This window comes from Pygocentrus nattereri, chromosome 19 (genome assembly GCF_015220715.1).
Source record: "Pygocentrus nattereri isolate fPygNat1 chromosome 19, fPygNat1.pri, whole genome shotgun sequence".
Taxonomy (NCBI): domain Eukaryota; kingdom Metazoa; phylum Chordata; class Actinopteri; order Characiformes; family Serrasalmidae; genus Pygocentrus; species Pygocentrus nattereri.
In genome coordinates, this window is record NC_051229.1 from 27,824,411 (window position 1) to 27,841,102 (window position 16,692).

The following is a 16,692-nucleotide window of genomic DNA, read 5'->3' on the forward strand; positions in this document are numbered from 1 at the left end:
CTATTAGACACTCCTACCTTGTCTGTCCACCTCGTAGATGTAAAGTCAGAGACGACAGCTCATCTGCTGCTGCACAGTTTGTGTTGGTCATCCTCTAGTCCTTCATCAGTGGTCACAGGACGCTGTTGGCTGGATATTTGTGGTTGGTGGACTATTCTCAGTCCAGCAGCGACACTGAGGTGGTTAAAAACTCCAGCAGCACTGCTTTGTCTGATCCACTCAGACCAGCACCACACACCACCACCATGTCAGTGTTACCACAGTGCTGAGAATGACCCACCACCCAAACAGTACCTGCTCTGTGAGGGTCCATGGGGGTCCTGACCACTGAAGAACAGGGTAACAGAGTATCAGAGAAACAGATGGACTACAGTCTGTAACTGTAGAACTACAGAGTGCAGCTATACAGTAAGTGGAGCTGATAAAGTGGACAGTGAGCGTAGAAACGAGGAGGTGGTCCGAATGTTACGCCTGACCGGTGTGTAATTACACATAGAAACATACGTCCTAAGAGATGTGTAACTATGACTTTGTTGCCTGATTAGTTTTTAATAATAATTCAAATGGGTTGGGGAGCAATACTTTATTTTTATTTTATTTATATAGAACTAATATATGTCCCATATTTTAAAATGGCTATAATTGAAATGAGTTAGCTGTAAGAGAAATACCCATATGCTTATGTCATAGTTCAGAAATCTACACTTCATCTTTAGTGTTACTGGTGAAAGAGAGTGAAGCTGGTGGTGATAAGTGGTGAAATGTGTGCAGCTGACGAATCTGTTTCTGCCGGATTTAAACAGCCGCTGCACTCCTGGGTCCATCAGTCGTGTCAGTGACAGCTCGCCGCCACTAGATGGAGCAGCAACATCGTATATTTCAGTCAAACACACCATCAGCTTCACCCAGTGCAGCTCGCCGACTTCAGAGACTCTTTATCATAAAGTCTGCGTCCGTACTGTAATGTACACTCATCACACTGTCTGTCTGACCTGCTGCAGGTCCAGACCGTGTTTAGGGAGATTATCAGTTTCATCAGTTCTTCAGGTCTGAACTGTAAAATGACTGAATTTTGATTGGGCAGTGAAATTATTTCAGTTTGTCTGTTTACACAAAAGTGTTTATGATAAACCACACAGACAGACATAGATAGATAGATAGATAGATAGATAGATAGATAGATAGATAGGGAGAGAGAGATAGATGGACAGACACAGGTGGTGGGAGAGAGAGATAGGCAGCTAGATAGACAAAGACACAGATATATAGATAGAGTGAGACAGATAGACGGGCAGACAGACAGGTAAAGAGATAGACAGAAAAACAGAGAGAGAGAAAGAGGAATGAGAATAAGAAGAGAGATAAACGGAGTGAAACTAGGGGAGAGACAGAGCGATTAGAGGGAGAGAGGCGGGGGAGGGAGAAAGAGAGAGAGAGAGAGAAGCAGGGGAGAGGGAGAGGGAGAGAGAGAGGCGAGAGAGAGGGAGGGAGAGAGAGAGAGACGAGGGAGAGGGAGAGGGAGAGGGAGGGGGGGTGATGGGAGAGCAGTCAGCTGATTCTCCTCTCTGAAGCCTCTTTTGCGTTTTTGCGCGGGAGATCTTCCTCCTCCTCCTCCTTGTGCTCGTGCGCCATGCTCAGGCTGCTGGCGCTCGCGCTGCTGCTGCTGCTGGCGGCCTACGGTTCTGGTTCTGTTGGGCTGAACGACACGGAGCCCGTGGTGCTGGAGGGGAAGTGTCTGGTGGTGTGCGACTCCAACCCGTCCGGGGACGGCGCGGGGGCCGCGAGCTTCGGGATATCAGTGCGCGCGGCCGGGGCCAAAGTGGCCTTCTCCGCGGTGAGGGGGACAAACCACGAGCCGTCCGAGATGAGCAACAAGTCCATGACCATCTACTTCGACCAGGTCCTGCTCTGATCTCTGTCGTCTTGCTTGGTTTGGCGGAACCGTTGCTGTGTTGTGAGACATGACCAGTGTGATGACCAGTGTGATGTCCAGTCTCTGCAGGGCGTCTTTTCCTCTCTTTGTTTTTCTTTATCTTCTTTGTAGCGTCTTCTTTTATGGTTGCAGAGCTCCGAGACCGAACCGAGAACCGAGACCGAGTCCGCTTCGGCACGCGACCCCGAGTCTTGCGCGCTTTGTGCGCTTTTACGCGCCGGTTTTTACGCAGCGCTGCGCGTTTTAAAGCAGGAACTCGCGGCGCGAGCGGCGAGCTGGACGCTTTGTCATGCAGGCTGCGCGTGCAGGAGATGCGTGGATTGTTTGTTTGCCTGCATTACTGCGTCCTTCTGCCGTGGGTCAATGCGCAAATGCCTTTATTGTGCGCACGAGAAAAGGGAGTAAAACAAGGGGAGAGAGAGAGAGAGAGTAAAACGAGGAGAGGAATAAACAGATGGATAAAAGAGTGAAACAATGAAAAAGAGAGATAAATAAAGAGAGGGAGAAAAGGGAGTAAAACAAGGGGAGAGAGAGAGAGCGAGTAAAACAAGATAAATGCGGAGAGGGATAAACAGATGGATAAAAGAGTGAAACAATGAAAAAGAGAGAGTGAAACAAGGAGACAGAAAGAGAGAGAGAGGAGAGTGAAACAATGAAAAAGAGAGAGAGAGGAGAGTGAAAGAAGGAGACAGAAAGAGAGAGGAGAGTGAAACAAGGAGACAGAAAGAGAGAGAGAGGAGAGTGAAATGAGGAAAGAGATAAACGGCGAGAGGGAGAAAAGGGAGTAAAACAAGGAGAGGTAGATAAACAGAGGGAGCAAAGAGAGTGGAACAAGAAGAGAGATAAACAGATGGAAAAGAGTGAACCAAGGAGCGAGAGATAGAGAGAGGGAAGAAAGACTGAAACAAGGAAGCTAGATAAACAGAGAGAGGAAAGAGTAAATGAGAGATAAATGGAGTGAGAGGAAAAGAGTGAAACAAGGAGAGAGATACACAGAGGGAGGAAAGGATGAAGCAAGGAGAGAGAGGAAATGAGTAAAAGAAGAAGTGGTCGACACAGGGAGGAAAGAGTGAAATAAGGAGAGATAGAAAGGAAAGAGAGAGTTAAACAGAGGGAAGAAAGAGAGAGAGAGGGAAGAGAGAGTAAACCGGCGACTAAACCAACTCCAGAGCCAGCAGTGTCCCTGCGCTTCTGCGTTTAGATGTGATGTTGATGATGGGAAAACAGTGGAACGTCTGAAAAGAGAGGCTTGGCTTTAGAACACCTTCATTTACCCCTGAACATATTAAACTAATTTGATTAAAATATGTTTAAGGTCAAAATTTTATCACTACACTCTCATAAAACAGTGTCTCAGTCATCAGGCAGTGAATTCAGAACCGTCTCATGTAATAACTGTGAGGAGCTTTTAGAGGGGGACGTCTGGTTCCTATCACCACCACTGTGAGCGGCTCCGACACGGTCAGTTTATCTAGAACAGTGCGTTTCACACCAAACCGCTCGGGACAAGTCTGTTTACATCTTATTTTGAAAAATTAGTGGAGATCCCCTTTAACTAGGTCACATTAGGGTGGTCATGCATGTGTCAGCACTGATAAAATATCAGTTAAAGCAGATCCAGACAACTGATGAGATTAGCTATAAACTATATGAGCTGTTAGAGATGGGCACTGTGACAATATGATGTAATATGATTTGTCCAGACGTTCACAGGTGGGGCTCAGAGAATTAAAGGGAGGGGGGGGGGGGGGGGGGGGGGGGGGGGGGGGCAAATCTCTGTGCTTGTCAGAACAGTCTGCGATAAAATCAGAAAGCTGCATATTTTTTGATTGAATACTTTAACCGGGAAACGCTGTCCAATCAATCACGGTTTAAAAGCTCTCTTTTGTTGCTGAGACAGTCTGATTTGCTTTGGAAACATATTTGTCTCTCAAGTCATTTAAAAAGCCTTTTCCTCCAGTTCTCTCCGTCTCCCTGTCCTGCGTCTTCTTTCACTCCTCTCTGTTTCTCTGCTGCCTTCATTTTCTTTCCATGCATAAGCTTGTGAGACAAAACAACTACATGCCAGCGGTGTGGTTTGGTTTTTGCGTCATCGGTTGGTGTTAGTTACATTTACGGCATTTGGCTGACGCTCTAATCCAGAGCGATTTACAGTTTGATCATTTTACACAGCTAGGCGAAGGTGGTGTTAGGAGTGCTCTTCCAGGTGTCCAAGGGCTTTTATTGGTATAGTGTAGGGTGCTGATCCAGGCGGGGCACTGAACCCCAGTCTACAGCGTAGAAGATAAAGGTGTTAACCAGTACACTAACCAACCACTGTTAGTCAGTTAGATAACACAAGCCTGCAAAATAAGAAGTTACTAACTGCAACACCCGTTTGGTTTGAATATCAAATACAGTCGTTGGCGTATTAATTTCTTTTCACGGTAGCCTTAAAATGGATGCTGATGGGATGCACGAGTAAAGTGGATTTTCATCTTAGGCGAGAATATCAGCCAACATTTACACCAATGAGCCAAAACATTATGGCCACTTGCCTGATGTGTTGTCAGTCTTTTATTTGCTGCCAAATTGCTCCAACCTGCTGAGGCATGGATTGTACAAGACCTCTGAGAGTGCTCTTTGGTATCTTACAGAGCCCTGCTGGTGACATTCCATATAAAAGAAATAATGCGTGGCCACGCCTTATTAATGTGTGGGAATGAGATCATGCCTTATTAAGCCGCAGCCATGCATTAGGATCTTGTTCCCCTGTCTTAGTAAGTCCTCGCCACGTGTTAGGGTCTCGTTCCCATGCCTTGCTAAGTCCTGGCCTCGCATTGGGATCTCATTCCCCTGCCTTAGTAAGTACTGGCCATGCATTAGGGTCTCCTTCCCATGCCTTATAAACTCCTGGCCATGCATTAGGATCTCATTCCCATGCCTTGCCAAGTCCTGGCCTCACATTGGGATCTCTTTTCCATGCCTTATAAACTCCTGGCCATGCATTAGGATCTCATTCCCATGCCTTGCCAAGTCCTGGCCTCACATTAGGATCTCGTTCCCATGCCTTATAAACTCCTGGTTATGCATTAGGATCTCGTTCTCATGCCTTGCTAAGTCCTGGCCTCACATTGGGATCTCTTTTCCATGCCTTATAAACTCCTGGCCATGCATTAGGATCTCGTTCCCATGCCTTATAAACTCCTGGCTATGCATTAGGATCTCGTTCCCATGCCTTATAAACTCCTGGCTATGCATTAGGATCTCGTTCCCATGCCTTATAAACTCCTGGCTATGCATTAGGATCTCGTTCCCATGCCTTAGTAACTCCTGGCCATGCATTAGGATCTCGTTCCCATGCCTTAGTAAGTACTGGCCATGAATTAGGATCTCGTTCTCATGCCTTGCTAAGTCCTGGCCCCACATTAGGATTTCATTCCCATGCCTTACTAAGCAGCAGCCACGTAGTAGGGTCTCATTCCCATGCCTTACTAAGTCCTGGCCGCGTATTAAGGTCCCAGGTTCTCACGCCTGCCCAGTTTTCCCACATCCAAAATGTCAGCTACAAGAACCTGCTGTTCACTTATATCTCAGTGCCTGACACCTTGCCCCACTGCTATGAGATAATGAGTGATCTGTGATTATTTGGCCATAATATTTTGGCTCATTATTGTATATGTAAAGGATGACATGCCCACTCCAGGTGAGGGGAGAGGACCCCAGGCAAAAGAGTTTAAGTATCTTGGGGTATTTTTGACGAATGATGGAAAAAGGGATGATGAGATCGGCCGCAGGCTGGGACAGGTGGCAGCACTAATGCAGTCACTGTACTGGACTGTAGTGGTGAAGAGGGAGCTGAGCTGTAAGGCAAAGCTCTCTCTTTCCCGGGCGGTCATCCCCACCCTCACCTGTGGTCATGAGCTTTGGGTGAAGACTGAAAGAATGAGATAGCTAACACAAGCGGAAATTAGCTTTCTTCATAGGGAGGTGGGCTGCGCTCTACTTGATAGGCTGAGGAGTTCGGACATCCGGGGAGGAGCTCAGAGTCGACTCCTCCATGTTGGGAGGAGCCAGTTGAGGTGATTCAAGCATCTGATCAGGATGGACCCTGGACGCCTCCCGGTGGGGGTTTACCAGGCACGGCCTACTGGGAGTCGGTCCAGGACCCACTGGAAGGATTACATCTCCACGTAGACCTGGGAGCGGCCCGGGGTCCCTCGGAATGAGCCGGAGGAAGTTGAGGACAGGGTCATCTGGGATTCTCTGCTCTCCCGACTGCTACTGCGACCCGATCTGGGCTAAGCGGTTAAAGATGATTATGATTGTGTATTTTAGTTTTTTATGTCATTTAAGTGCTGTTTATTGTTGTACACTTACTTGTGAGACCAAGAATGCTGCAGCTGTGCCATCCGTTTTTATCTCAGCAATCTGTCTTTGTGGAGATGAGTGAATTGATTCATAGCAGGGTGCTTCTCTTCCCCTCTATATCACCCCTCATTGAGCTAATCAATCATAAATCAGTGGCTCAGGCAGGGCGCGTCATATTCATAAGCACAGTTCATGTAGTAACTTTCAGCTTTTAGAGGCATTAAGTGCTTCAGGTGTCCAGATCCTGTCACCACCACTGAGAAAACTCACTTCACCTTAGTTTTTCTAAAAAGAAGCATTTCACATCAAACTTTTTGCGTCCATGTCATTTACTTCATGTCTTTGAAGACACTTTGAAGAATAAGAAGTTGCCCTTCATCGTAGCATGCTGGTCTAAAATGCGTGTAACGATGCTGAACTCCCTGTGTTGCTTTCCTGAAGGCATGGCTGTGTTTTTCCTCATGCAGGTGCTTGTCAACATCGGGAACCATTTTGATCTGAAGGCCAGCGTGTTCACGGCACCGCGGAGAGGAATCTACAGCTTCAGCTTCCATGTGGTGAAGGTCTATAACAGACAGACTATTCAGGTCAGCCTTCCAGAATCCCATATTCACAACCTGATGATGCACAACACATAAGACATAATGGCTGATTTGCATATATCCCTACAAAGTTTGGGAATATTACATAATAAGACGAATGATTTAAAACCGTAAAAATATAAAAACAGAACTGTTAATCGTTTATGTTAAATACTGCAATGACCAAAACAGATTTGCTGTATTTGGCTTGTGTTTTTTGTTCACATATGGACTGTAGTCCATCTGTTTCTCTGATACTTTATTACCCTGTTCTTCAGCGGTCAGGACCCCCACAGAGCAGGTACTGTTTGGGTGGTGGGTCATTCTCATCACTGCAGTAACACTGATGTGGTGGTGATGTGTTAATGTGTGTTGTGGGTAACTGGACAATTAAACGTTATGCATGAACCTGCAGGTGGACGGACAGACAAACAAATGAATGAACAAACGTAGCAACATGAAACAACGGATGAGCGAACAGTGTTCATTTACGGACAAATGACTGAGCAGCCGACAGGCAGCTACAGACAGGTGGTCTGGCTTTTGGTCATGCTGTGATTGGTCAGGGGAATGCTTACGGAAGCATTGCCCAAGATTAGGACTGCCTGGAATATTATTCAAAGGGTGAACTGTTTGCCTGCAAGTACAAGATTAGCCTGATTAGAAAGAAAACACTGATTTAGGTTCCCTGGGTCTTCAGAACCCTTTAAAGGTGTGGTATTAAAACCTGTTTCTATTGTTCTGTTTTTCATCATTAGGTGAACTTGATGCACAACGAGTACCCCATAATCTCCGCCTTTGCAGGCGATCAGGACGTGACGCGCGAGGCGGCGAGTAACGGCGTGCTGCTGCACCTGGAGCGCGAGGACCGGCTCTATCTGAAGCTGGAGCGAGGGAACCTGATGGGCGGATGGAAATACTCCACGTTCTCCGGATTTCTGGTGTTTCCACTCTAGTTTCCCCACGCCCTGGAGCAGTGGGGAATGACCCCACACCTGGACATCCATGTTCCTGCACGTTTCACCTCCAACCCCAACTCATGAGTAGCTCTGTAATAGTGGGAAATGAAGCAGGGTGTAGTGTTAATACTCAAAATAAATATTAGACAGCGAACTCCATACGGAGATGAGGGGGGAACAATCAGAAGGTTCTGCTTGGAATTTTCACAATCGAGAGGGAGTTAGACGCCTTTGTCCTACTGGTATTTTTACGCGATCTTATTTACATTAGAATAATTTTTTTTCATTCAAAAAGCAAAGCATTTTGTTATGCCTATATTAGTGGACAAAACAAGCTTCATAATAATGTATTTAATAATCAGTTCTGAAAACACAGGATTAAAAAGTAAAAATAAATACTGCACAATTTAAAAGCACATTCCTTTTGTATTTGCTGAGTCTATCATATTGGAAAATAATAAAACATTAAATATTTTGCTTTGCTATGTCAAATTTAGCCAAAAAACACAAATTGTGCACTAAATTTAGCTGAAAATGCCATATTTAAGTGTGTCCTGTGTGGAGGATGTGTTAACTTATTTTCACATAGAAAATCAACAAAACTTGACCAGAGGCGTCCAAACTTAAAGATTCCCACTCCTCCTTGATTGTAGCCTCTCACTCTTGTTCGTGCAGCTCATTAACTTGTTATAGGAGAGGCTCTCAAGGAGAACTGGAGCTTCACAGTTTATTGAACCCAATGATTCATCTCCCACGAGCACTGTCCAGCATAACCTGTCCAGCATAACCTGTCCAGCATAGCTTGTCCAGCATAGCCTGTGCAGATTTTGCTTTAAAAGCCATTTAAAAGCAGTGTTTGAATGAAATCTCAGATTTTATCATAGCAACATACAGTGTGTGGGCAGCTGGGCTTCAGCCTGCACTGCTATAGCACTAAATGGTGCGTGCAATCACATATTTCCACCGGAGGGGTCTCCAAATCCCCAAATTCTACAGTGTTGAAACTATCTAGCCTACATATAAAACATCTTAAATAAATTTCAGGTCATAATCTTCTAAATTTAACACAAATATTGAGAAATGCTGCTGCAAAATCAAGCATTTTGGTCTGTGACTATCACACAAAATGTCCACTTCTGTATTTAAAATAAGTTAAATAAATATTAGCCTCATAATCTTCGAAATTTGCCTCAAATTGGCAGAAATGCTGCAGCAAAATCAAGAATTTTGGTCTGCAACAATCCCAGAAATGTCTGTGACATCCTAGTTTGCCTGAGATTCTATGCTGCACCTGTTTTAAGTTCAAAAATTGGACGTCCTTAACTAAATCCTGCAGAATGACTGGTGCGCACTACAATTGGTGGAAATGTTGGTGTGGTAGTTAGGTGTGATAAATTGGGGTTGGAGCTAAAGCTCTGCAGAACAGTAGATGTCAAAGTGCGGGGTTAGTGACCACTGCTCTAGCAGTTTCCAGTCGAGTCCTGATTGATCCACATACAGTCTATGCTTTTGTTTAGTTTGAGCTTCAGACACAGATCCTGGCGAGCACAGGCTGGAGATGCTAATTACGTGGCTCAGAAATGAAGTGTGGACTGGCTGAGGGTCACTGAGGACTGGACTGAGAACTCCAGACCACAAAGCTTGAGAAGAGGATGTGTAACCAGAGGACTTTACTCCAAAGGGATTCGTGTTCTGCTGTTTGTCGAGATTCTATCCCGTAATATTTGTTTTTTTGGATTCAGAATTTTTTTTTCCCCACCCAAACAACCCAAACTGTGTGTAAAGTGTTGTAAAAGAACCGTGTTGAATGACAAATGCAACGTAGCTGTAGGTTATAGTTTTAAATAATTTTTTGTATACAAGAGCATATTTTGCACGGGTTGTGGTTTGTATAGTGCTTGACGTTTACTCTCTATAATAGTCTACAAACCTACATGTTCCGTAGCACCAATGGTTTCTTTTCATCGCTGTTCTTCCGTCTATAGCAATATCTTGCATCTTTAAACCACTTGAATGTAAATATGAGTATCATGCCATAAACACAAGGAATGTAACCATTATCTTAGTTTCATTTGTCCACACACTGGACATGGCAGGAAAATAATAGACTTGAAGCTTACAGTCACTGGCCATTTTATTAGAAACACCTCGTACCTCCACTCACTGGTCACTTTATATGCTCTACTTACCTAAATCAGGGACCACCCTTCATTTATTAAGTACAAGTTACTCATTTTTCAGCGCCGGAAAAAAAGCAGAAGACATGGAGAAGATTCCACGAAAGCTTCTAACATTAAGTATAATATCAGTTTTCAATATTTAGTTTGTCCTCAGTTTCTTTGATTACAGCTTCCGTTCTTTTTGATGGTCTTGCTTTCAGTTTTTCAAAGAAATCTCCAGATATTCTTCCACACCTCCAAAGTTCAGTCCTTGGAGTTGGTTGCACCTCTGCCTCCCATGATGCAAGTAATCCCAAACACCTTGAGGTCGGGACTCTGGGGTTGCCACTTTGTTTGACCGCTACACTCTGGGCACTGAGATGGACAGAAACATCTGTGGATGTTTTCAGATGTAAAGCAGCTTAATTTTCTCCTCACACTCAAAGATGAAAGCTTTAAGTGCTGTTTATCTGATGGGGGCAGTTTTGGTGTCTACCAGGTCTTGCGTGGTTGTTAGGAATCTCATTCCAGTTTGGGAAAACTCCTGTTTTCCTTTGACTTTCCCCTTCCTTGTGCAAGGAATTTTACATCTAATTTCCTTAGAGATATCTCATGAAACATGTACAAAATCAGATGTTTGAAACTAAGAACATTGTGAAGTGTCTAAAAACATCGTAAACAGGTGATGCAATCATGATTAAAGGATCAACTAGGAAAGATATAGAACTCTTTGAGCACGGATGGGTCGAAGCTCATTGCTTGGCCAAAAATGCATCAGTGAAAAATCCAACAGTTGAAAAAATACTGTTCCTTGATGAACGATAGCAAGGGTTTTAGGTGTTTTACCCTCTATGGTGCATAATAATATTCAGAATTCAGAAATCTGGAGAAACCTCTGCGCATAAAGGGCAAGGCCACAAACCACAGTGGAATGAGCCCTCAGACAGCACTGCATGGAAAACCAGCATACCTCTGGCAGTTTTGAGTGAAAATGAAGGGTGGTCTCTGACTTTTGGGCAGTATTGTAGGACCACTATACTGGTGTAGAATCATCATTATCATCTGTCCTCTATCCTCTTTATCATGACTCACTTTCTGACCACAGGACCACTGGTGTCCAGAGCTGCAGTCTCTACCTGTACAATAGGAAGTGCAGCTACAAGAGAGGGGTTTCTAATAAAGTGGCCGGGGAGTGTAAACACAAAACAGAAAAATTCACTTCAGTCTTTTACCTTCATTTGGGAAATAAACTTTCATCGACCAACTCTCTTCCAGTGTGGAGTCCTTTTAAAAATAATATAAGGTGAAGAAATTTAGGGTTTAGGGTTCTTGAGTTCTTGAGTTATAATGGGTTGCATATCGATCCCCCGGAGGTTAAGTCCAGACTAAACTTGGGTCGGCACGGTGGTGTGGTGGGTAGCGCTGTTGCCTCACAGCGAGGACGGCCTGGTTTGAGTCCCTGGCCGGGGGACCGGGGTCCTCTCTGTGTGGTGTCTGCATGTTCTCCCCGTGTCTGCGTGGGTTTCCTCCGGGTTCTCCGGTTTCCTCCCACAGTCCAAAGCCTAAAGCTGTTTGTTATGTCATTTATCAGAGCAGCATTGCATCCCTCAGTTTCATCGATTTGACACAGTTTGTGATTTTGCATCCTTGTGTTTTTGTCCGTTGGTGTTCCGTCAGTACATTACCGATCATTCATTTTGCAAATACACCATACAACAATTGGGAACCACTCACCTCATATCCACAAAGAAATCCACTGACGTAGAGGCCAATAAATACAGACATGAGGAAAAACAGCAAAAATCCACCACAAATGAGTTTAGTTTTTCAAACGTTCCTCTCACCTTTGAGGTACATCATCAGACGGAGGTTCTGTCGTCTTTAAACCTGAATATCTCACTCTAGAGGCTCCTGCTGCATCACTTTAGGTTAGTACACTCTTAAAAATGATGGCTGGTTCTATGTAGAACCATAAACACTCAAAGAACCCTTCAATGATAAAATGGTCCTTTGCATCATGAAAGCGTTTTTCAGACTGATGGAGAATGCGCTGTAGATGGTTTTATAGAGAATGTTTTTGAAAAGGGTTCTAAACAGCACCAAAATGGGGCTTTTGATGTTACAATGTTAGGCTTTTTAAAATAGAAGAACCCTTTTTGGTGCTGTATAGAATCCCTTTCAAAAAGGTTCTATAAAGAAGCATCTACAACACATTCTCAGTCAATCTAAAGAGCTCTTTTATGACACAAAGAATTAGGGGTGCGGGAAAAAATTGATTCTTAGATGCATCGCGATGTGGACGTGAACGATTCTGAATCGATTCGCAAATGTCAAAAATCGATTTCTAAATATTTAATTTATAACGTAACGTTGAAGAAACGCAAAAGGCGGAACCTGGAAGTGGGGAAGTGCAGTGCCCGGACAGTCTGTGAGGTGTACATAACAACACAAATGGATGAGTGAAAAATCCGACCGGCACGCTGTGCATTAAAAGCCGGGTGAGGTCAGGAGTCACAACACACATGTTAAGAAGAACCATTTAGTCCTTTCAACAAAAATCAAACGAGGCACCATTTAAGGTGGGATGGGAAAATTAGAAAGACAAGTGACTTCCTCTTCGCAACCTTTTAGTGTTTGACAGTCTCTTGTTGCAGATTTAACTTGCCAGGAAAGAACTGCATCACTGTTAGGTCACCTGCAGTCTCAGTCATTTCGAAACAGGGCTTTCGCGTTATGTTGCACACGTCTTGTTTCGAAGGTATTTTACTGACACAGCGATCCCCCCACTCTCTACAACGTGACCAAAACCTAAGCTATAAAATCACTAAAGAAAACAGGCAGGACGGCTGTAACGTGCTGTGTGGACGTCCACCGCCACTGGGTCTTATTTCACTATAACAGCACGTTTTATCACAGATGAGTGGCAGCAGCTTCTCAGATGCTCTACTACTACTGTAAAGTCTTCCCTGAAAAACTGGAGGCTGTCACCTCAGCAAAGCTTGACAAACTCCCTATTAATACCCTTGATTTCGGATGAAAGATAGTATGAGCAGATCTACAGCCTTGGAGGACATGTAGTGTATTTAGACATCACTTCAGAGCATCTGCCGAGCAGTAAAGAATCTTTATAATCAAGTCTTAATTCCAATACAGCCTCTAATGTTTTCATATTTTATGCTAACGGCTGTGATTGTGGAGTTATTTTTATTTCTACAGACTCAATGTTCAGACTAGTGAACTGAGTCTCCACTCACTGCAGTAGTGTTGTGTGAAAAAGAGCCTGAAACAGAGAGAAGAGATAAAAAGTTTTCATCTCCTACTGAGATGAAGATGGACACAGAACAGAAAGAATTGGACACCATGTGGGTCTCCCTAAAGCAGGACTGCCAAGCACTGCTGTTGGAGATCTACCAGACTGCAGGGTCTTTTTTTCATCCCCTGCAGAGTTTTATTTCAAACTCTGCTCCTCAGGATATACCGCCCTGCAGAATCCAGCGCCAGTGCCACTCAGTGTTGGAAACCCAGAGTCGTACGTAGTTCTACACCTGGCAAAGGACATCGAATAGCTGGATCCAGGAGTATGACTGCGTTTTAGGGCCACTGTTAATAAAAATAAAAATACATAGCTATGTAGATGACCCTGCCTGAGATTCTCCTTCAACAAAACAGACAGACAGTTTCCTCCGAATCCATCTGGCTCTATGTTCTTGACTGATATTGACTTCATTCAATTCAATTCAAGTTTATTTGTTTAGTGCTTTTTACAATGATGTTGCCACAAAGCAGCTTTACAGAAGTTTGAAACATACAGTTACAACATATAATCCCCCAGTGAGCAAGCCAGAGGAGACGGTAGCAAGGAAAAACTCCCTCAGACTGGAGGAAGATACCTTGGGAGGAACCAAGACTCAGAAGGGGAGACCCGTCCTCCTCTGGTCAACCAGTGTTTACAGTTTAATAAGCTAAATACCAAATAGAAGCTGAGAGGATCTCTGTTTGAAGACTGGATGGTAAAGCTTTAGAAACTGCACTGTTAGAGGTGGTCTCTGACTGAGGCGGTCTCTGACTGAGGCGGTCTCTGACTGAAGCAGTCTCTGACTGAAGCGAACTCTGACTGAGGCCGTCTCTCTGACTGAGGCAGTCTTTGACTGAGGTTGCCCCTGATTGAGGCAGTCTCTGACTGAGGCCATCTCTGACTGAAGTGGTCTCTGACTGAGGCGGCCCCTGACTGAGGTTGCCCCTGATTGAGGTGGACTCTGACTGAGGTGGTCTCTGACTGAGTCTTTATGAAAAGTGGGAGTGAGCTGAAACAGTCCCATCTTCTCAATGCTGGTACATCTGGATGGCACAGTGATGTAACTGATGGTATTGCAGGTGGCACAAATGAGCAGGAGAGCGGGTTGGTGATGGTGAGGAGGAGACCCTGATGGTCAGTCTTCCAACAGTGTTCAGCAGGACAGGAGGGCAGTCGTTATCTCAGGAAGAGTAAAGAGACAAAATTAGTTCTCTCTGATCTACAGTGTCAAAAGCTGCACTTAGATGGAGCCGTACCAGCAGAGATACGTGGCCTTGATCAGAGGCAAGATCATCATCTGTTATCTTAACTAGAGCCGTCTCTGTGCTGCGGTGGGGCCTAAAACCAGATTGGAATTTTTCATATATGTTGTTCTTGTGTAGGTCGGAACAGAGTTGCTGGGCTAAAATCTTAGAAATCAATGATGAGTTGGAAACGGGTCTGTAGCTCGACAACTCGCTGGGGTCAAGATTCGGCTTCTTTATCAGGTTTAATCACTGCTAGTCTGAATGATTTGGGTACATGACCTAGGCTAAGAGAAGAATGAATCATCGTTAAAATGGGTTTAATTATAGCTGGTAGTACTTGTTTAAATAAGTTTGTTGGAGTCGTGTCGTGTGCATGTTGCAGAATTTGAGGAAGATGTTATTTTTCCTAGTTCTGACTGCTGAAGCGGGAAAAATGTTTCCAGTCTCTCCTCTATAACCACAGCTTGTGTTGTCCTCAGCCGAACCAGACGATGGGTAGGTTACTGCTATTGGTTGAACTTTTTGTCTAATATTCAATTTTGTTATTAAAGTCCATGAAGTCATTGCTGCTATAGTTGGCGGGTGTTTGAGGTTCAGATCCTGCCTGGTTTTTGGAAAGATTTGCGATTGCACTAAAAAAGACTCAAGGATTGTTTTTGTTGATTTGGATAAGTAAGGACATGTACGCTGAGCGTGCTTTGAGAAGTGAGGACAGGTACGCTGAGCATGTTTTGAGAAGTGAGGACAGGTGTGCTGAGCAGAGTGAAGTACTTCCAGCTTGGTTAGCCGCCATCTCCGCTCTAATTTCCATACTTTCTTAAGGTGCGTATTTCATTGTTGTACCATGGAGCTTTTTCTGTTGCATCATTTTGATTTTTATAGGTGGGATGTTATCTCAGGGTGATCGGAACGTATTTTCTAGGCAGTCTGTTAATCTGTCGAGCTCTGTTGGGTCTGATGAAGGAAAAGCTACGGTTGATAAGTCTGGAATGATCTCAGTAAAGTGTGGAGCTGTATCCGGCGTTATTGAACGCTTCATGCAGTAACGGGGTGATGTATACACATTTTCACTAAGACCTAGTTCATATGAGATTAGTTAATGATCTGAAACTACTGAAGTTTGTGGGAGAACAGTTAGATTATGTACGTCAACACCCAGAGTCAACACAAAATCTAGAGTGTGATTACAGTGATGTGTTGTTTTGAGTAAGGCCTACAGAGTCTAAGACAGATGAGAGTGCCCTTTTAATGGATCTGCTGTGCTCTCAAACTGAATATTAAAATCTCCTGCATTTATTATTGTCTCGGTGCTCACTGCCACGTCAGCAACAAAGTCACTGAATTCTTTTAAGAATTCTGAATAAGGTCCAGGTGGCCTATAAATACTGATTAGGTTACGTACGCCATTATTTGTGGTAGGATTGGTGATGTTTATGAAAAGAATTTCAAAAGAATTGAAAGTGAGACTGTGTTTCTGATCTATGTCTAATTAATTTTTATAAATGACACATGTACCACCTCCTTTGCCAGCTAGTCTAGGGCTGTGTACATAATTAGAACCTACAGGCATGGCTTCATTTAATGCGCAGTATTCATCAGGTTTAATCCACGTTTCTGTGACTCTCTCATAGTGTGTAAAGAAAATCCTTGCTAGAAAAAAACAGCATAGCCCAGCACAGCAAAGCCAACAAATGTTATGGATAATGGTATAATGGTATGCATGGTATATCAACCAGCATGACCATGTTGGGTGACCAACTAAACCATGACTATTATGAGCAGGAATTCATTGTGTTTTGTCGATTTAAGTGCAGACCAGCCGACTGGTTAGTTTGGTCTGGTCACTTTGGGCTGTGATGAAAGAGCTACGCTATTATCATTTCTCCCACAGAAAACATGATCAAAAAAAAAAAAAAAAAAAAGATTGAGCTGTTTTTAACTTCCAAGTCCCTGTGAGAACTGTAGAGATTAAACCTGGAAATTGCGAATGTTTTCACAGATTAAATAAAGGTACATTAGCATTTTCATTCATTTTGTGTGACTAAATTCAATAATACGACTGAAAACTCAGTCCTGTATTAATGGAGATGATCTGAACAGGTGAATAGAGTTCAATGAGCTCAACTCAGGTCAATTAGAGGACTTTGGTAGCCGTGTCATGGTATTTT

At 43.9% G+C, this 16,692-nt stretch overlaps 1 protein-coding gene across 1 annotated transcript; it reads left to right on the forward strand.

Moving 5' to 3' along the window:
* Positions 1-1,550: 1,550 nt before the first annotated feature.
* On the forward strand, positions 1,551-11,250 carry cbln2a (cerebellin 2a precursor). Its single transcript, XM_017711741.2, has 3 exons — positions 1,551-1,900; positions 6,751-6,870; positions 7,623-11,250. The coding sequence occupies exons 1-3, from the start codon at positions 1,631-1,633 to the stop codon at positions 7,818-7,820; spliced, it is 588 nt and encodes a 195-aa protein (XP_017567230.1). The 5' UTR covers positions 1,551-1,630; the 3' UTR covers positions 7,821-11,250.
* The last annotated feature ends 5,442 nt before the right edge of the window (positions 11,251-16,692 follow it).